Source organism: Lepidochelys kempii, chromosome 25 (genome assembly GCF_965140265.1).
Source record: "Lepidochelys kempii isolate rLepKem1 chromosome 25, rLepKem1.hap2, whole genome shotgun sequence".
In the NCBI taxonomy this organism is placed as follows: domain Eukaryota; kingdom Metazoa; phylum Chordata; order Testudines; family Cheloniidae; genus Lepidochelys; species Lepidochelys kempii.
The window spans coordinates 7,665,068-7,685,534 of NC_133280.1; the positions used below are offsets into that span (position 1 = coordinate 7,665,068).

The 20,467-nt window shown below is 52.9% G+C and overlaps 1 protein-coding gene across 2 annotated transcripts in view; it reads left to right on the forward strand.

The window, feature by feature from the left end:
* ADAMTS10 (ADAM metallopeptidase with thrombospondin type 1 motif 10) overlaps window positions 1-20,467 on the forward strand; it is a 134,302-nt gene that overhangs the window by 77,834 nt on the left and 36,001 nt on the right. For both annotated transcript variants that reach the window (XM_073324036.1, XM_073324037.1), the window contains 6 exons: window positions 1,898-1,981; window positions 2,583-2,728; window positions 7,153-7,196; window positions 8,733-8,838; window positions 12,196-12,342; window positions 16,200-16,341. In XM_073324036.1, the coding sequence (XP_073180137.1) occupies window positions 1,898-1,981; window positions 2,583-2,728; window positions 7,153-7,196; window positions 8,733-8,838; window positions 12,196-12,342; window positions 16,200-16,341 (669 nt within the window). The remainder of the gene's footprint in view (window positions 1-1,897; window positions 1,982-2,582; window positions 2,729-7,152; window positions 7,197-8,732; window positions 8,839-12,195; window positions 12,343-16,199; window positions 16,342-20,467) is intronic.

Genomic DNA, 20,467 nt, shown 5'->3' on the forward strand with positions numbered 1-20,467 from the left:
CCATCTCCTGGAGGATCATTGGCAGCCCTGGGACAGGTCACAACTGAAGTCTAGACATGGCCTGGTCGGCCTAAAACACGGTGACCCAAAGCCCAACTTGTGTATTTGCTGCGGCGGGGGGGATCACACCAGGCCAGACTGTGCCCGTATCTCACTCGGCCGAGCAGGGCACAGTGAGCAGGAGTAAGCTCTGCCCCCACCTCCTTGTTCAGGCAGGTAATATTTACCCAGCCAGCTCTTGGGTCCGGGTTTAGTGTGGGGCAGACCCAATGCTCCCACTGCCAGCACATGAATAGGGAGAGGCTAGAGAGCACTGGGGAATGGGCGGACCCTTTGGAGGCCTGCAGTAACTTACTCCCCACCTCCAGGGTGAGGGGTGTCGGGAGCAGAAGGCCCTCAACAGCTATAGTTGGGGTGGAGCGATTACACGCCACCTCTTACTCCAGGCAGAGCCTAAAGTTCTTCGTGTAGCCCATAGGGACCACTTCTGGAGTCAGGTGCTAATGTATCTGAGTAGGAGTGGCAAAGTCTAGCCCCATACAGCCATGCTGTAGGGCAGTGGTTTTCACCCTGGGGTCCGCAGACTATGGCTAAGATTTCCAAAGGGGTCTGCACCTCCATTCAAATTGTTTGAGGGGTCTGCAAACAAAAATAGGTTGAAGCCCCCAGCTGTAGGCTAGATCTCATGGGGGGACCAAAAGCCATTCTCTAAACAGCACCTCCCTTATGATCCGCACTGCAAATAGGGCAGGAGAAACGGCGAAACACGTGGGAAAACAGAGGGGCCATCATTATGCTTCAGGGCATAAGCTGATTAACATGAGGGTTAGGAAGGACTATATCCCATCCCTCCATGCAAAGCTGCTCAGGTCTCCAGGTGAGTTATAGACAGGGAAGGACTTCCTCTGCAGCACCTAGCGATGGCCAAAGTGTCCCTCTACAACACCAAGGAGAGGAGGTTGTCTGAGGGGGTTCTCTGCGACTGTGGGGCCTATTTCCGATCCTCCCTCTGTTTGCGCATCTGGGCAGAGTTCCTCTGGGTGGCATCAGCTGGCTCCCTTGACACCTTCGAGGAGCAGTGGGCGGTGTCTGGGGTTCTCTGCTCGATGGTCCCCTTCAGGTTCCATTTTTTTTACCCTTTGATGTTCACACCTGCCCTTGTTCTATTTTCTGTTGTCCCCCGTAATTATTTGAGTTTCCAGACTCAGTGAATCCTCCCCAGAACCCAATAGGACCAGGTGCAGATTATTAAAGAGGCAGGATACCAGGCTAGATGGATTAAGGGGGTGAGCTGGGTGTGCTGACTCCTGTGTTCCTGTGAGGGGGAGACAGGCTGGGAAGTTGTTGACAGCATGTGTGAAAGCCTGTCTTTGCTGGCTCTTTGCCCAGTCCCCTGCAGGACATTGTTTAACTAGACTGGGGGCTTGCTCTGTGTGTGGTTTAAGGTGGGTGCTAGATTTTAAAATAAGCCCATTTCTGATTGTTGCATGTGGTATAAAACATTCACCACGTTGTTCCCAGCACTGCTCAGACCCAAGGACAATGCAGCTCCAAAGCCAGAGGCCTTCACCCTCTGAGCTCCAGCAGAAGATCCAGAGAGGTGGCGCTTTCTGTTAGATTCAGGGCAGAACCAGAGCCCCGATCTGAACATCCTCAGCCTTTGTTAGGTTCCGAAATCCAGATCCCAATGAGATGGCTCAGGCCCATTGCTGGCCACCATCTATCTTGAGTTCAAGCCTCCCCATGGGAGGGGGGGGGCGAGACCTCTACACACCAATAAATGCTAGAGCAGACCTGGTTCCTTCCAGCAGAAAGCAACAGTGGGTATGTGAGACGCCATGTCCCCAGTGATGAGCTCATTTTTAAGACTTGTCTTTTCTTGTTTCTTGGAGGTCAGGTTGCCAAACTTTTCCAGGACTCAAGTCTGGGCAATATTGTCAATATCCTTGTGACCCGTCTGATTCTTCTCACTGAGGACCAGGTAAGGTGGCAATGGAGCTTCTGGCTAGTGGGGAGCTTTGCCAAACCCCCACACGCACACCCCCCAGCTGTGCAGCGTCATCATGACCCCCTGACTGGGGAGTGCTGCCCTGGCTTTGTGAAATCTTGTATTTTTCCTGTGTGGTAAAGCTGTGAACTGCTGCTGAATGGTCCAGGTTCCATGCAGCGTGCACCTGGTGCGCCGCTCAACAAAGCAGGTTCTCCCTGGTGCAACACACCTGCTGGGCATGTGCCAGCTACCTGCTGTGCTAGAGACCAGACCGTGTCTTGAATCGGAGCTCACCTGCTGTGCCCCTGAATGGACCTGGGTATTTACTGGGGGCTTGATTCTCTGTTTGGAGTGGAGTGGGGGTTGCTGCAGGGAGCCAGTTGCAGTTCTATTTCCATGCAGGACCTTAGGCCAGCAGAGATGTCCCACATCTTCTGCTGTACTTTCCCCGCCTCTGCCTGCCAACTAGTCCTTCCCCACAGCCCCACTGTGCAATGGGAGAGGGAAGCAGTGCTGGACTTAGCCCCCTGCTCATCTGGGGAGGGGCAGTGCACCTTCCCCATGTCATGCTCTCCTCTTGCTTCTGTTCCAGCCCACCCTGGAGATTAACCACCATGCTGGGAAATCCCTGGACAGTTTCTGCAAGTGGCAGAAATCCATTGTGAACCGGAACGGCAATGGGAATGCCATCCCTGAGAACGGCATAGCCAACCACGACACTGCTGTGCTGATCACCAGGTAAGGCCCCCGCTGCTGGGCTGTGCTCTCTGGGTCCATCTTCGCTGCAGAGGTGACCCAGACACTTACCAGGTGTTGCCCCTAAACCTCTTCCCTCCAGACACAAAACCCCCTCTCCCGAGCGTGGAGCTGCTTTACCCCAAGGTTTGAAAGCCCAAGCAAGGCTTTCGCCCAGGCTGGGAACCCACCCGCTTTGCAGTGAGGATGCAGGCTAAACGACGTGAGTGCTGACAGTCCTTTGATGCCTTCCCAGAATTCGCCCGGCCTGGCCGGAAGGATATGTGCTGAAATCAGTGGGATATAAGCACGTGTCTAGGTGCTTTGGGCCATACTGTTCTGCCTGTGAAAGTATGACCACAGTGCAGATATGAGAGCTGTGCAGGGTTTTACTAACCTGGGGCATTGTGTCATATGCTAGCCCCACCTGGAGTGCTCTGCTGAGCCATGCCATGGCACAACAGGCCCATCTGCCTCAGTTTCCCTCCTTCGGAGACCCAATAACTCTACTCCAGGTTCTGTTGCCTCAATAATACCCTTCCCACTCGAGTTTATTACAAAAACATTGTGCAAATATCCGAAAACATCAGTCGCAACCCATAGTCCATTTGTCACCTCCTGCACATAGAGTCCTTAAAATCCCAGGGCTTCTAGGCCCTTGGGGCCCCACGTTCCACTCTCCAGTGTATTCTGTCATACCTGGCTTGGTCCTCTCCTGTCCTTCTGCCAGGGCAGCCACCCCAGTCCTTCCAGCTGGAGTGTAACCCCACTCTTCCCAGTGGGACCCCCACTGCCTCTCTTCTGGGAGATCATCCTCACCAGGGGAGCATCCCTCACTCCCCTGGTCCTCCCACTCTTCCCTGGGTCCAGCTCTGCGGCAAGGAGACATCAGCAGATAAGTTTCTCCACTGCCCCTCTGCCTTCTCCAGCCCTTGGCTTCAGCTCTCCAGGTTAGATGCCAGCAGGCAACTCCCTCTGCTGCTTTCTGGCCTTCAGCCGTCTTCAGCCCTGGCCCTCTGGCTAGGGGAAGTCAGCCAGCAAACCCCTCTTGCCGCTCTCCTGCCTTCTCCCAGGAACCAACCACTGCTTACTTTGGGGACCTTCCAAAGCCTCCTGGTCTCTGGCAGCTCTCACCGGCCCTGTCCTGACTAACGCAGTCTCTGCTCTAAGCCAAGCCCGCGGTGTCTCTTAGGTGTCCTTGTCCCCATCTCCAGCCTCCTGCCGCTGTACTAGTGGTTGGCCAGGGAACCGTACACTGGGATCCAGCCCAGGGATCCTACAACCCCCAGCCAAGGTCTGCTCAGTCCAGCTCCTCGGTGCTGCTTCCATAGGCTTTTCTTCCTAAGGTGACCTTTGTCAGGCCTTCTCCCCCACAGCCTCTCTAGGTTTTCCCGTCCTGCAGAGCTGGGACTCTCAGGACTTTCCCCTGGAATTCCCCACAAAATCCCAAACTAGAAGTATAAACAATAAACCCCACTTCTGCCTTCCTTGGGCTTGACTTTTCATCCCCCTCGTTTTCCTGGCTCCAGTCCTCATTTAAAGGCCTCCTTGCACCCTCCCCTGAAGTCCAGCTCCTGCCCTTTTATCGGGGCTTTACCACTGGAGCCTGCTCCACTCCCAGCAGCTGCTTCCGCCCTCTCCTTTCTCAGGTTCACCCTGATCCTATATTCTCTTAACTGGCCAAACAGGGCGCACCTGTTCTGGCACTGGGATGCTGGACCTGCTTCGCTTACTGGACCCAGCCACCTGTGACATGTTGGCTGAGCAAGACAAAAGTCTGGGGGCCCTGAGAGCCCAGGACTGAAGGGCACCAGCCGGACTGTTATGGGGCGTGAGACTTGCATGTCAGTGGGTGCTGACAGGCACATTTGGACGGCTTCGGCACGGCTTCTCGATGCCCGCCCACAGCCAGCCCTGCCTGCCCCTCGCCTACCTGAACACTCAGTTTTAATGGCGGGGGGCTCAGGGTGGAGACAGGTTGGGTGTGCCAAGTTTGGGGCGACTGCAGTGGGCTACAAGCAGGGAGGGGTTGCGCCTTCCTTTTTCCTCCAGGAAGTGGGGGGAGAGGGGGGAAGGTCATAAAACGAAAGCAGCAGGGCCGGGAGTCTCCAAGCAGGAGCCGATTCTTGCTGGCTTCCCCAGCACGCTGCACTCTCGCTCCAGTTCCCTTCAGCTGCAGGAGCTGCACAGAGCCTGGCTCATGTCAGAGGAGCTTGTGAAATTTTTGATGGCGGGGGGGGGGACAAGCCAAAGCCCTGTCAGCCCCGACTTCACCTTCCCTGGCTCGCAGCGGCTGCTGCGTGTGGGACGCGGACGCTGACTCCGAATTCCTCGGCCTCCTGCCAGATGTTTGAACTAACCCTGAGAGACGCTCTGGGCCCGAGTCCCCGGGGCCAGCTCCCGCACCAGCCCTTGGAAGGGCCTACCGCATCTGGAGCTGTCTGTAATAAATTCCCCGTCTCCCGATAACATCTTGCTGAGCTGTGGGCTTTTTTCCCTCCGCCGGAGACGTGTCAAGTCAGAACCTCCGAAGGCTTTAGCGGAATCCGCTCGAAACAAAGCGGCGAATGTTTTCCCCTCGCTCGGTTTCCTGTCGGGGGGCGAGGGGTTTGGACGCCTTGAGCAAGCGGGGAGGCCAGAGGGCCAGGAGCCATCTACTGGCAATTGTCCCTCTTAACCCATCACCTGCTGTACACTGGTTTTCTCCCCGGTTTCAGGGTCTGTGAGGCAGTAGCAAGGCCGATTTACAGTGCTGACAGGCACCTGAGCTTCCCCCCTCCACGGCTCTGCCTGGACTCAGCGTCCTCCATGCTTTGAGCCCTGGGCCCACACGCAGCCCTGCCAATCCACCTCACTCCTGACCAGCAACACCTCTGCTGTTGCAGCCCACCCGCCACCATCTTCTCTCTCTCTGTCACACACACACACGGATAAAAATTCAAGAAAGGCCCATATCACTGAATTGTTAGTTCCCAAAGCCCATGCGTATTCCTATCTGGAGCTTGGCTCTGGCCTTTCTTTGGACCTATGCCCCCAGCCCTGTGCCCCAGGTGAAAAAATCCTGACAGACTCTATGCGTCCCGCTCCACGCCTCGAAGCTCAGTGAACGTGGGCTGGGGCTGACTAATGGGGAAAGTGGACTGCAGAGCCAAGCCCTGTTCCAAGCCCTCTGTCACCTCCCGCTCCAGCCGTGCTGAGATCAGGGTGGCCCGAGAGATCTTAGCTGTCGTAAAATTGTCCAAAGCGGCCCCGAGTTTGCTCGGGTCCCCCAGTCTGAGCCTGGGTAAAGGACTCCTCCGGAAACCGAGGTGCACAAAAAGAGCAGCTGTTTTGGGAAACGTAGGCCTTGCCGGAACCTCCCTGTGCGTCGCTTTCCCCATCTGTGAAAAGTGGCTCACAGGTAGTCTGGGGGGGGGGGGTAAATGAATTGGGGCATGTGAGGCTTTTGGACACGTGTGTGACGGGGGCTATGGGAAAGGCTCCTGGGGAGCCTGCAGTGCTTCGTTTGTAATTAAAAAGGTGCCGGGACTCAAGCAGTTTTTTTTACATTCACAAACCCAGAGGTGCCAGGGGCTGTGAACTGCCAGGCCCAGAGGTACCGGGGGCTCTGAGCTGCCAGGCCCAGAGGTGCCGGAGGCTCTGAACTGCCAGGCCCAGAGGTGCCGGGGGCTCAGCCCTGGCAAGGCCTGGCACAAATCAAGCACTGGGATCAGTGCCCCGTGGGTAGCAGGTGCTACAGCTGGAGAGAGGTCAATGAAACAGGTGCTGTGATTGGCTATAATCCAAATCGCTGCCCGCTTCCTTCTTTCAATCTCAGCATCATGTTCTTCTCGATCAAATGAAATAAGGAGGGTGTTTTCCATCTGGAGGGGCACTGCTGCTGCTCGGTTCCCAAGATCTCCTGGCATCTCAGGGGACGGCTGCACTGCCATAAATAACACCACCGCGCCGGTCAATTGACAGGTTTGCAGGGCTTGGGCCGCGGGGCTAAAAAATAGCAGCGTGGACCTGTAGGCTCAGGCTGGCATCTGGGATCTCTTGCAGCGGGTGGGGGGGTTCAGAGCCCAGACGCCAGCCTGAGTGTCTACACTGCAGTTTGATAGCTGCCCTGCCTGGGCCCCATGAACTGGAGTCAGCTGACCCGGGCCAGTTGCAGCCATGCGGTGCAGTGTAGACAAACCTTCAGAGCCCCAGGCTGTGATAATACAAGTGCTCAGAGCTGCTGGATGACAAATATCCAAAGGATCTGTGCACACCTATCCTAGGGGGAAATCCCATGGGGTTAAGATACTTTGGCAATTAGCCAGAAAACCATGTTCTTTTTTTCCCACTGGGCAGAAACTATGGAGATCTAATGAAAGCTGCCATCTTTTCAGCCTGCACAGGGTTTTGGTTTAATTTAGTGTTTTTCCTTTCTTCTCTTTCAGATACGATATATGCATCTACAAGAACAAGCCATGTGGCACCTTAGGTAGGTAAGAGCCCAGCTCAGAGACTCTGTTGTAACTAATTCTTCGCTCTTCTCTAGCGCTTTGCATCAGTAGATCTCAAAGTGCTTGACAAAGGAGATCGGTATCATTAGCCCCATTTTACAGATAGGGAAACTGAGGCAAAGAACCGCAAAGTGCCTTGCCCAAGCTCACCCAGCAGGCCTACGGTAGAGCTGGGAACAGAACCTTGGTATCCGGAGTCCCTGTCCAGTGCTTGATCGTCTAGGCCACACTGCCTCCTTACTTCAATAAGTGTTAAAAAAAAAAATCTACTTCATGCCAAGGGTCTGGTGACTGGCTTTGGACCATTTCACTGTTCTATCCCTTGTTCAGTTCCAGCCCAGTGACTCAGAACGGTTCTCGTCTGAAGGTTGGTCAGCAGTCTCCCTGGCTGCAAAGGAGAGTGCTAGGACTCTGTTGTGATGTACACAAAGGGAATTCTTTATTGCCGCTGCTGGACACAGACCATGTAGTTCTGGCTCTGCCCTCTTGTGCTGTCCATACACAGGGTCTCCTTAAGTTCTGGTCTAAACTGAGCGGTCATGGAAGGGAGGGCCGAGTATACTCCCCCAAAGTAAAATAGACAGGGTGGATCTCAAAGCAACTTCTTAGAGGCTAGGTGATCCAGCCGGGAGGCCAAGAACTGAGGACGAACTCCTCACTCATCGTGGGATTGTGTCCTGTTCTGGTAGGTTGGTGGGGTAGGGTGGGAAGCTTGCACCTGCTCTGTAGGTAAAAGAGGGTTACCTTGTCTTAGTATGGCACCTGTCGGTAGCAATCTATGCTCTTAACAAATAGCCAAACTCCCCCCCTCACCCCGCTGCCTTGTTTCCGACTCTGCGGGTGGGAGGGTGCCCAGCATTGAGGCACAGTGCCTGGGGCGTTCTGTGTGCAGAGGTACAGAGGAACCCAGAGATATTTCCGGGGTGCTGAGCAGCACAGATGGACACAGGTTTGATTCTAGTGGTGATGGGCACCAATCAACCCCCCCTCAGTGGAAGCCCAGGATCTGGGCTTTGTCTCTCTCCAATGGGCAGTGGCAGGACTGTGGCTTCAGCCCTTTATAGACAGATATTCAGTCTGCTGAAAACAGGCTTTGGATGGGCCTTTCTGTCCCCACTGAGCTCATCTGGTGTGACCAGCCCCGCTTCCTCACTGTGTAGACAATCTGGGGAGCAGATCTGAAGTCTGGTGGAGTTTTATTGGCACTTGGCATTTCCAAGCCCTCCTGCTGTTGCCAGCCATCTCGCGGCAAAGCGAGTTCGTGGCCAGCACTGGGAGTAGCTGGAGACCTGGGTGCCGGAGCCCAGCAAACCACTTTCCTGTCCTGCTCTAGTGCGTGATACACAATCCACTGAAGTCAATGAGAAGAGTCAGGCCCTCCAGGCCAGGTTAACGCGCCGAATAAACATTAAGCCCAAAGCACGCTGTTGAACCCTGAAACGTGGCCCGTGGCCTGGCACCCCGCCACCAGTGCTCCTCACTGTCCCCGTACCAACCGTAGCTGCCTTTCCTAGGGCTGGCCCCAGTGGGAGGAATGTGTGAGCGAGAGAGAAGCTGCAGCATCAACGAGGACATCGGGCTGGCCACTGCCTTCACCATTGCCCATGAGATCGGCCACACGTGAGTGTTACACCCGGAAGCGTTCCCCCGGGGAGTCGCTTAACAGGAAAGACCTCCCCTTTTTGGCTGCTCTCACCAGTAACCAACTGGAGAATCGTCTTCAGTGTAAAGACCTTGGAATAGCCATGCGAGGTGGGACCAACAGTCCATCCAGTTCAATATCCCACATCCACACCAGAACAGATAGGCCAGTGTCCCCACTCCGGGCCAAAGCAGATCACACCAGTAGTGCATGTAGTCTGAGATCTCACCTTCTTGCTCATGCTGGGCCAGGCCAGTAGTCCACCTAGTCCATCATCCTGTCTCCAGCAGTGGCCAATGCTCCGTGCATCATAGGAAAACTTGTGATGCCTCATGCACCTGGACCAATGTCCGGCCCTATACTGTGGGGAAGGGAAATTTGTTCCTGACCTTAGTGATGCGCTGGTGTCCTGAAGCCTAAGCACTAATAGCCCCTTGACACTTTATCTTCTCTCGTGTAAACTTTTGGAGTAGGGACTGTTGTTTGTTATATGTTTGTACCACACCTTGCACGGTGGGCCCACCCAGTTACCTCACATGTACATGCTCCTCAGTAGAAATATTTAATAATAATGAATACATTTATCACCTCCTCATGTTTAATCCTGCTTAGCTATGTGCCTCAGCAATGACAAATATCAAGAATGACAAGAATAGCATCCTGTAGTTATGTAGGTCTAAGCTAAGAGCAGTCAAATCTCATGCTCCATGTCTTCAGTTGCCACCTCCATGGGTCAGGAAGGAATTTTTGCCCCACATGCTTTTATGCACAGTTGTCGAGGTGCATTGTGGGTGGTCAGGATTATTACACTATCCTCTGGAGCTAGAAGCAGTACACTGGACTAGGCAGCCCAATGGTCTGGTCAAACAGAGGAAATGCCATGTTCCTATAATACTGTGTTACAAGCCCAGTGCAGAGTGAGTCTCATTAATTCAGGGGAGGGGAGACTATTAGTCAGTAAGGGCCCAATCCTGTGAAATGCTGTGGCAACACAACTCCTGTTGCCATCAACAGGCGATGACCCCGCCGGATCAAGCTTTCAGCACTCATTACTCAGAGACTTACTTTACCTTAGACCTTAGCCCATCCCGTGCTTTGCTGCACATTGGGCTACACACCGTTGCCCTCCTTGCCTGTCAACTGTCCTTCTCTCCAAATCTTCCCATTTCATGCTGAGGTACTTGATGTTCGTTTCCATGTTATTCACGGTCTTCCTCTCTTTCTTCTTGCATTTTCTGGCTTCCATCAAGGGCGGTATTTGGTGAGCGCTCTTTTCCCCATGCTCAGCACAAGTCCCAGCCACTGAGGTCTTCTTTTGTAGCTTATTTATGAGAGGGTGCCTTGTCCAGTAATGTTTCTGACTGCTTCGTTCATCTTCCCATCTCTATATGTTATTCCCAATATTGTTCTCAGACATTTGTGATGGAACGCATCCAGCTTTTGCGTACCTTTCTTGGTAAGTTGCCATGTCTCTCTGCTATATGTTGTGATGGCGATAACAATTGCTTTGTACGTTCTGTTTTGTCTTGAGGGAGATGTTTTTGAGTCTTCCAAATGCAGTGTTTGCCTTCCCATTCTTCTTCTTTCCTCAGAACTAGTACCATCTTGGCTGATGCTACTTCCAAGATACGTAAAATTGTCCACCTTCTCCAGTTTCTCTTCTTCAATTTTGATTTCTGTCCCTAGAGTCTCCATTAACATGACTTTACATTTCTTTGCATTGTATCTCAAAGATATCTTCTCCATTACTTCTTTTACTTGGTTGTGCATTTTTGTAGTCCGTTGGCATCTTCATTGATAAGAGCGATGTCGTCAGCAAAGTCGAGATCAGATAGTCTTGAATTTTTCCATTTTAGGCCATGTGTATCACTGTCACATTGTTTTAATCCATAGTCGATGACTAGCATAATCAAAAAAGGAGACAGGACGCACCTCTGCCTTATATCTGTCTTGATGCTGAATGTCTTACTCAATCCATTTTCCATTTTAATGCAGCATTTTGAATTGGCATAGAATGCCTTCATAACGTTAATTAATTTTGTTGGAATTTCATATTGTTCCACAATTTTCCACATTGTTTCTCTATTTACACTATCGAATGCCTTTTGAAAGTCCATGAAATCGATGGCAAGACTGCCTTGGAATTCAATTGTGTTCTCAATAATCAGTCTCAGGGTGAAAATAGTGTCTGCGCACAATCTCCTTTGTCTAAATCCGGATTGTTCACGTAGGATGGTATCCATCTTTCCTTCCATTCTGCTCAGGAGGACCACTGCTAATACTTTTCCTGTGACATATAGAAGTGTTACTCCCCTCCAGTTTGAACAATTGTTTAGATCACCTTTCTTTGGTAACTTGATTACGATACCGAGGGTCCATTCTTCCGGCACTTTACCTCCATCCATATTTTGTTGCACAGTGAACAGATGACTGATTCCACATCTTTGCCTCCATATTTAAGCATCTCAGGACGAATGCCATCCAAACCAGGTGCCTTGTGGTTTTTCAGCTTCTGCAATGCTTTTTTTACTACTTCGATTTTTACCTCAGATACATCTATATCTAGGTCTAATGGTTTATCATTGTTAAATTCCACTCTTGTCATTGGTTCTAGTTGGTTTAGCACTTCTTGGAAGTGTTCCACCCATCTATTTTCTTGTTCCTCCTTGACAAAGCAGTAAAGAAACAATGCAAAAAAAGATAAGTGAAATTGGATAGAAAGTAAGGCTAGTGAAGCTGAAGAAGCAGAGGAAAGAAACTATACGAGAACAGTCTCCATGATCCTGAAACAGTTAACAGGATATGGAACTCAGAGACTAGAGCTGAGTAAACTCCTCCCCAGTCCATCTCCCTCCTCCCAGACAGAGTCCCACTCCCTCCCTTTGACCAAGTGAGGTTCCGCTACCTCCCAGTGAATGCCAGGACACACCTCCCTACATCCCCCCCGCCATCTTCTCTGCCACCAGCCCTGTCTCCCCACTCAGCCATGTGGTCAGATCCTCGCTGTTCTTCCCCGCTCCCGTTCTTCCATGCTTTCCCACTCCTAGTCCCTCACCTGAGGGAGGGATCAGAAACCGGAAGCGGTGGGAGGCCTGGAGAAAGAGGGCGTACCCAGGAGGGGCAGGCAAAGCTGACCGGTTGCACCCTAAAGTCCCCACCTCCCAGGGCACCTTCCATCGGCACAGCATCCCTTATTGGCTTCCCCCACCCAAGGAGACTGGCCATCTTGGCATTGTCCGGCCTCCCGTGGCTCTGTGCACAGACATGCTGGAGGGACGTCAGCTGCCTGTAACCGCAGCTCGCGTCTTTGTCGTTGTTGTTGTGACCTTTTCCAGGTTCGGCATGAACCATGATGGAGTTGGCAACAGCTGCGGCTCCCGCGGACAGGAAACAGCCAAGCTCATGGCGGCTCACATCACCATGAAGACCAACCCCTTCGTATGGTCAACCTGCAGCCGGGATTATATCACCAGCTTCCTGGAGTAAGAACCCTGGCCAGCCCTGCCCACCCTTTCCCCCTGGGAGCAGAGACTTCTCCAGCCTCTGACAGTGATTTCCTTGCCCATCCTCATAAATTACCCCACATGATCATGCCGCGTGTACATTCTATTCCCGGGCCCCCAGGATCCATCCCTTTCCCAGCCAAGAACGCATTTCCCCTCCCCTCTGTACATTTGTCTGTGGTTTGCATTATCATCTGCTAATGCCACTAACCCTCCCGACTAGGGTGACCAGACAGCAAGTGTGAAAAATCCGAACAGGAGGTGGGGGGGGTAATAGGAGCCTATATACGAAAAAGACCCCAAAATTGGGACTGTCCCTATAAAATTGGGACATCTGGTCACCCTACTCCCGACTTACCTGGCCCTGCAGCATCCAGACCTTTCCATAGATCTCCTCCTCCCTCCCCCCCCCCCCCCCTTGTAGGAATTTCCCAAATAAACCACCAGCTTTCTGAGATGTTTCAAAGGATTTTGGTTGAGCCAGGAAGTGCGGAGAGGGGGTTGTGTGTTGAGGAAAGGTGCCCGGGAGATGCAGCTCCTCTCTTTATCCACAGCAGCACAACCTGCTTCCCCCATTCGCTGTGGAAGGGGATTTTCAGATGTAGCTAAGCCAGGGGTGGGCAAACTTTTTGGCCCGAGGGCCAGATCTGGGTGGGGAAATTGTCTGCAGGGCCATGAATGTAGGGATGGGGCAGAGGGTTGGGATGCGGGAGGGAGTGTGTGGTGTGGGAGGGGATATGGTGTGCAGGAAAGGGCTCAGGACAGGGGGTTGAGGTGCAGGAGGGGGTGCAGAGTGCGGGAGGGGTCTCAGGCAGGGGTTTGGGGTCTCAGGGCAGGGGGTTGGGCTGTAGAAGGGGGTGCAGAGTGCAGGAGGGGCTCAGGGCAGGGGGTTAGGGGGCTCAGGGCAGGGGATTGAGGTGCAGGGTGCAGGGGAGGTTCAGGGTGCGGGCTCCTTCCCAGCGCCACTTACCTCGAGCGGCTCCGGGGTGGCAGCAGTATGCAATGGGGCTAAGGCAGGCTCCCTGCCTGCCCTGGTCCCGCGCCGCTCCCGGAAGTGGCCAGCAAGTTCGAAAATGGCTCCTGGGGGTGGGGTGGGGCAGAGCAGGCGGCCCCACCATGAGCTGCCCTCGCCTGCGAGTGCTACCCCGGAAGCTCCCATTGGTCGCGGTTCCCCCTTCCCAGCCAATGGGAGCTGCGGGGGGTGGTACCTGTAGTGCATGGATCCCTCTGCCTCCTCCTCCCCCAGGGGTCACAGGGACATGGTGCCGCCCGCTTCCAGGAGCGGCACGGGGCCAGGGCAGGCAGGGAGCCTGCCTTAGCCCCGCTGCACCACAGGACTGGCAGTCCCGTGGGACAGACTGAAAGCCCTGATGGGCCAGATCCAGCCTGTGGACCGTAGTTTGCCCTCCCCTGAGCTAAGCAACTTAGGAGCCACAGAAGAGATTTTCATAAGCACCTTTTGGGATTTAGGTGCACAAGTCCTAGTTACTATCACCAAGATTTGTGCACCAAAGTTCCTTCAGTAATTTTGAACTTCTCTCCCCTGAGTCCCATTGAATATTGATGGGACATGCGCTCCTAAGCCACTGATGTGCTTTTGAAAATCGCCCCCATCCTAGCAATGCACTGCAGACCTGCTCAAGAAGGACTCCCAGGGACAAGAAGGCTCCATTTTTGTGGCCATGCAGTCCTCAGCTTTCCTATCAAAGAGGCCCTGGTTAGCATCAGTTGCGATGGTGGGTTGTTGGTGTGATGTGGACCCCTGTCTCTGCTAAAAAGATGGTGTTAACTTTAAACCGAAGCTGGATAGGAGCAAACAGTGTACTGGGGTCATCAGCCACTGGTCCAGTCTTAAAAAGGTCCAAGCATTAAAGCCCTCTAGAGTAAGGGGTAAAACAAAGACTCCTCCAGTTGCAATTTTTAAAGAATGTAACGAACACAAACCTTTCCGATGGGACCCCGAGGGCCCAAGTTTTCCTCCCCTTGGCTGGGACATGAGGCTTTACCATGAAATTCCAGTTCTGGCAGCTCGTGTTTGGCTGCAGTGAACTCCTTCCCTCTTAGCCCCTTGATCTCTGCACACAGAACATGGCAAAGAGTGTTCCCTTGATAGTGCTGGAGAAATGTGGCCTCACCAAAGAGGTTTCCGTTGTTGTCACAGAGCCCTGAAGAGTCTCAATTGGTTGGCGGGGAATGGGGAGTTGACTTTAGTCCCCTTTGCCATCCCTTCCATCCACCCCCACTTAGATGCATGGACCTGCACGGTCCTCTTGTGCCACAGGACACGGCCATGGAACCCAAGGCCATGGGAGTGATGATTGGAGACTTGATTTCAGAAAAGAACATGGCAGCCAGGAGGGACCGTGGTTCGGGAGGAAAAGGCATAGTTCTTGCAAAACTTGGGCATCCCCACAACGGCCTGGCACACACAGGGGCAAGCTGGGAAAAGCAGGAGTGTTCCAGCCATTGTTAATTGTAGCATTTTTGTGCCATGTGGCTCCTTCTGCATGAAGGGCTCCAGCTAACTCCAAGCACCTGATACTGGGCCCTAGAAGCACAGAAGCTCTGCACTCAGACCTGCTCCTTCCAGCCATGCATTCTCTGTCGGATCTGATACCCAACTGGCCAGCTGTCAGAGTGGATCGCTTAGCGGGGTGGGCAACAAGACACAAAGCCCATCGGCTGGTGCTTCAAACCCAGCAGCCCACACAACCATACTTATATACCAAAATTTAAGGATGTGCTGAATCAGAGCCTTAGTACCTTGCCCTTACAGAGGGTGGGTCTCCAAGCACTTTATCAACATTAAGTAAGTCCCAAAATTGCCCCTGTAAGGTAGGTCAGTATAATTATCTCCAGCCTACAGATAGAGGGCTGACTTTTCAAAGGGCCCTGTGAGAGTTAGGCACCCACTGAAAGTCACAGCGAATTGGGCACCTCACTCCCCTCCAGAGAGATTAAGGCCAACATTTGCAAACTTAGGTGCCTAAACTTAGCCCATATTTCAGTGCCTAAATGGAAGCGGCCTGTCAGAGGAGCTGAACACACGCAAATCCTGCCGCAGCCGCTAGAGGCTGGGTGTGTTCAGCATCTTCAGAAACTCAGGGGCCCAAACATGGATTTAGCTGCCTAAGTTTAGGCCAACCTGTTTGACAACCTTGCCCTAGGTGACTTGCCCAAGGTCGGCCAGCATGTCACTGGGGACAGACCCCAGTTCCTCTGAGCTCCAGCCTTGCGTTTTGGTCACAGGACTAACCTTCCCACTCCCTTCCCTTCTCTTATTCTCTTCCTTCTGCCTGGGGGCCCGTGGGAAGTGAGTGCATCAGTCCAGACTTCACAATGGGTAGACCTGAAACCCCAGTACCATATGGCCTAGAGTTCAAGAAAAGCTTGAAACTCAGATCCAGGCTTTGCAACTCCCGTCTGAGTAGCAGGAGAACCAGTCTGAAGCTCTAGGTCCCTGTGTCTATGGTATCTCCACTGCTACCATCACTGTAATATTTGGGTCCTTGCCGAAAACTCAGATGGATCCTTTTGTGAGGTTCCAAAGGGTTTGGTTCATTTGTCCGCCTGTTTCATGTCAGTTTCCCAGCAGCCTCTGCACTTCCCAGCTCTGTCTGGAGGTGGAGGCGCTGCATGACCTGGACGAAGCCTGTCCCACTGAGGTTTCCATCCTGGTTGTGCAGACTCCAGCTGCTTGGTGAGGTAGCCCAGGCTCACCTGAGCCAAACCTCCAAGCCGGTAGCTGTTTGCCCACCACTCGTTCTCAGCCGGCTGGTTATAACCCCATTTGTCTGCACAGGTTTCCCATCTGTGATTCTCTATTTCTTCTCCAGCTCAGGCATGGGACTGTGCTTGAACAACGCTCCTCCCAAGCAAGACTTCGTCTACCCAACGGTGGCTCCCGGACAGGCCTACGACGCGGATGAGCAGTGCCGTTTCCAGTACGGAGTTAAATCTCGCCAGTGTAAATACGGGGTAGAGAGCCTTCCTGCTTTACTATCGGTTCTGAGGGGGCGGAGGGCTGGGCCGCGAAGGGCTTGGGCCGTCGGGGCCGTTCTTCCACCTCCCACGATGCTTTGCTGGCTTGCGTGAAACGAAAGCGCTTTCCCCGTTAGCTTTGCTGGGAAAGGGCGGAAGGGGCCAGGTCAGGTCTGCGAAGGGTGAGCTCAGCTCAGCTCGGTTTCCATCTGCTCAGCTCTGGCAGAAGCAAATCGCTCGCCTGCTTCACCTGCTGCCGAGGGGGCACCATAGTCCTCACTGGAGTCCAGGTGGCAGTCTTCTCATCTGATCCACTCTGCAGATGGTGGGTGATGGCCGGGGTTTGGTCACACTGGTCATTTTCATCGCGGTTATTGGGAGCTGGCTGGAGAAATCCCTCACACACGTGCGATTAGGAGGAGAAACCCCTCCTGTGAGAATTCGTTCCTGGGGAGACTGGCACATGCCCTTCACAGAGGATCGGTCTCGCTCAGATGCCAGCAGTGAAAGTGCTTTGGAACATGAACCAGCCATTGCCTTTTCCCGGAATTCCCCTCCGCCTCTGTCACGCTCAGCCAATCAACTCAGGGGGAAGCTGCTTGAAGCCAGGGAATGTCTGCTGTGGGAGGCAAGGCTCCTCTGGAGGTGAACCGTATCGGCCACCGGGCCTGTCCCTGAAGTGATGCCTGCCATAACTGATCCATTCCCCTCCTGCGCTGGGTCTGAACAGCCCATCTGATTGGAACTTCAGCTGGGAGGCCTGTGCACCAAAGGGTTAAATGTGGTGTGTGAAAGGCCCAGTTTCCCATAGAGGGGACAGAAGATTCACCTGGGTAGGAGGCTGAATCCAGCAGTAAGGTGCCTCAGTAGCTCTGCTGTCAGGCTGGAAGGGATGTAGCTGGACAAGTGCAAGTGTGTCCTGTTAGTGGGGGGAAGCAGGACTCACCCTAGATGGGGAAGGAGGTGGAGGGATTCAAAACTCACTCATTTCCAGCATGAAAAGTACAAGACTCAGACCATCCCAAGAGGAAGGAGAAAAGATGGGCTGGGTGCTGCCTTTCAGCCTGGGGATGTGGCCTGGGATTCAGGCCTCCACACCGATCAATGGAGGAGCGGTTTGCAGGTCTCAGAGGGCATCACACAATGGGTCTGTTCAAGCTGTTGGCGTTGGGGAGGCCAAGGAGAAATGAGGAGTAAACTGCAGAGGCTAAAGTAAAATTACCAGCTCTGCTCACCACTGGTGGGTCCGTGGGGGAAGCCAACATAGGGTTAGAAAAGAAAAACAGCCCGGAAGAAAAGACAGTAAGACCAGATCTTGATTTCAGTTACACCAATGTAAATCCAGAGGAAATCCACAGAAGCCAATGGAGTGGCTCTGGATTTACACCTGTGTAACTGAGATCAGAGTTAGGCCCGTCACCTGCTCTAGAGATGCACAAAGAGCCCCTTGGATGCAATTCACTTACTGCAATTATGACCCAGAGGACGATTCTCTAATGATGGCGTCTCTGCATCCATCAGCAGCTTCCACGGCAGTTCACTCTGCTTACAAGGCAAAGTGAGTTTCTTTTTCATTGGCAGCCACCATCAGCTCATTGTGGGGATCTGATGGCCACGCTGGTTTCTCTCTGCTTCTAGCATCATCAGCAACCGAAACGATTCTGATATCAGAACTTAACTGGTCATTTGACCTGATGCTTAAGACAGAAGAAAATCCTGCTCACCCTCCTGTGGCCGTGTCAGATCTGTGGGACTGGCAGGATTAAAACAGATGATTATCAATCAGCTTGGACTCATCGGGATATCTCACCGGGGTCTGTAATCTAGCAGAGAAAGGAAGAACACAGGAACTGACGGTGGGAAGCTAAAGCCAGATTCAAACTAGAAATAAGTCCCCCGTTTCTGACAGTCAGGGTGATTATCCGTTGGAAGAAACTACCAAGGGCAGTGGTCGATTCTCCATATCCTGAGGTCTTCAAGGCAAGATGGGAGGCTTTTCTGTAGCGTGTGTTCGACTAAAGCAGAAGTGACTGGGCTCAATGCAGTCAAGGTTGGTTGAAATGTTATGATCTGTGTTATACAGGAGAGCAAAGTAGATAATCTAACAGTCCCTTCTGGCCTTAAAGTGTCTTAAATGAATCCATGGACAAGGGTTGATACTAGCAGAGAGGCTTTGCTGATTGTTACTGTACTTGCAAATGTGGACTGGAACCTTTCCAAGTTCACATGCCCATTCCCCAGCTCGTTTTTAGCTTATGTAGATGCTTCCTGTGTGAAAAAAGAAAAACAAACACCTGCAGTATCCTAGAGTAATGGGGCCAAAGACTACAGCTTCCCATAACCATGTGATGCCCAAGGACCTCCACATTCCTTATTCACCTTAATGAATTCAAGTAGAGTTCTACCCAGAACAGCGACTACAGAAACTGTGTCTGTCGATGCCATGTTTATTTCTCTCTCTCTGAGTCTAGATCCAATGTGCCCCGTTCATGTGTGAAAAGATTTCTGTTCTTCTTGCCAGCCCTGCAGCCTGGAATCTGAGAGCAGCTGGGTTCTTTCCTCCTTGCTCCTCATCACGAGTAAGGAGACTTGTGTCCTCATGTGACACCTTTGCAGCCCTACTGGGAGTTCTGTTACTATAGTGATGGGCGTCATGTAAAAAGCAAGTTACTACAGAAAGGTCATCTTCCAGTTTTGCCCTCCGTTGGTCTGTCTACACTGCACACTAAACCCGGGTCTGTGCTTTTGTGTCCCCACTGTAATGTAAACCTGGGTTTACAATTGCTGGAGCTGGGTCTCCCAGCTGTGCTAACCTGTCCGTCCTGCATCACACAGACCACCTATCTCAGGTCTGTGGCTCAACCTGCGTCCACACTGCAAAATGACAGGGCTTGGACCCAGTCACAGTGGGACTCAGGCTTTGATCCACTCCCCTAGCAGGGTCCTAGAACCCAAGTCCTAAGTGTTGGGTGACCCAAGTCAGACTGATTGGTGTGGGGACCTAAGGGGGCTTAGGATCAAACCAGAGTCAGAGCCTGGGCTTAGTGTACAGTGTAGACGCACCCAGTGGTGCCTGTGGAGCCTCTGCCCTTCAGTGGGCTGCCCAGATGTATCTGGTAGAAGCTTAGCAAGTAATTCTGTTGATGATGCACAAGAAGGAGCCGACTCCCTCTCCCATCCCCGTATCGGCGAACAGGCATGAAGAGTGTTAGACACATCAATAAGCAGAGATGACTTCTCCTTCCTCTAATCAGGGGCAGTAGTTATGTTATAGGCTGGGATTTGCCTAAGGGAGTTAGGCGCCTGCCCGCATCCCACTGAACCTCAGTGGGAATTGGGTGCCGGAATCCTTTACAGACCTTTGAGACGCCCAGCCGCTGTAGGGTGTTGGGCCATCACCGCAGGATGCTGCGGTTTTCTTGTTCCTTAGTCCCCTCGTATGGTAACTCTAGTAACAACGGGAGCAGCACCACAGTGTCCTGCCCCCTTCGGCACCCATCAGGAGGATTTCCCGCTTGCTGAACAAGTTCATTGATGATCACAGGGTGTCGGTTCCTGTTCTGAGCGCTGCCTGCACTGGGGCCAAAGAATTTCCTACTGAAGCGCTCCGAGAAGAGAGGAAGGCGGGATTAATGGCCTATCACCTGACTGCAGGTTGGCGGCCTGCATGAGCGTGGTACTGTCAGGTCCTGCCGCTTTGGGGATGCAGGGGGAGGCCAGAGTGGGGGAGGGTTTTGCCTCGTTCTCTATCAGCAGCACCGGTAGAGTTGCCAACTTTAGTCGGACAGATTCCTGGAGGTTTCATCCGACGACTTAATCTTTCATTTAGATTAATCTTTAATTTCTGGTGACTCCAGGACTATCCTGGAGCGTTGGCAATCCTAAGCACTAAGCCTGTAGTGCTGATGAGCGAAGGCTTTCTTTGGCTGAACATAGCTAAGGCCTCAGCTCTCCTGCTCGATCACAGCCGGCCGGGCTGAGAGCGTGATGTGCGTGCCACCGGGTCCTCCGTGCCGTAAGCCCCGTGTCTCTGATGAAGTCCTGATTCTGTGCGTATGGCACTGGATTCCAAATCCCATTGTCCCTGCATCTCTGGGGAAGGCCCAGCAGCCACCTTCCCTAG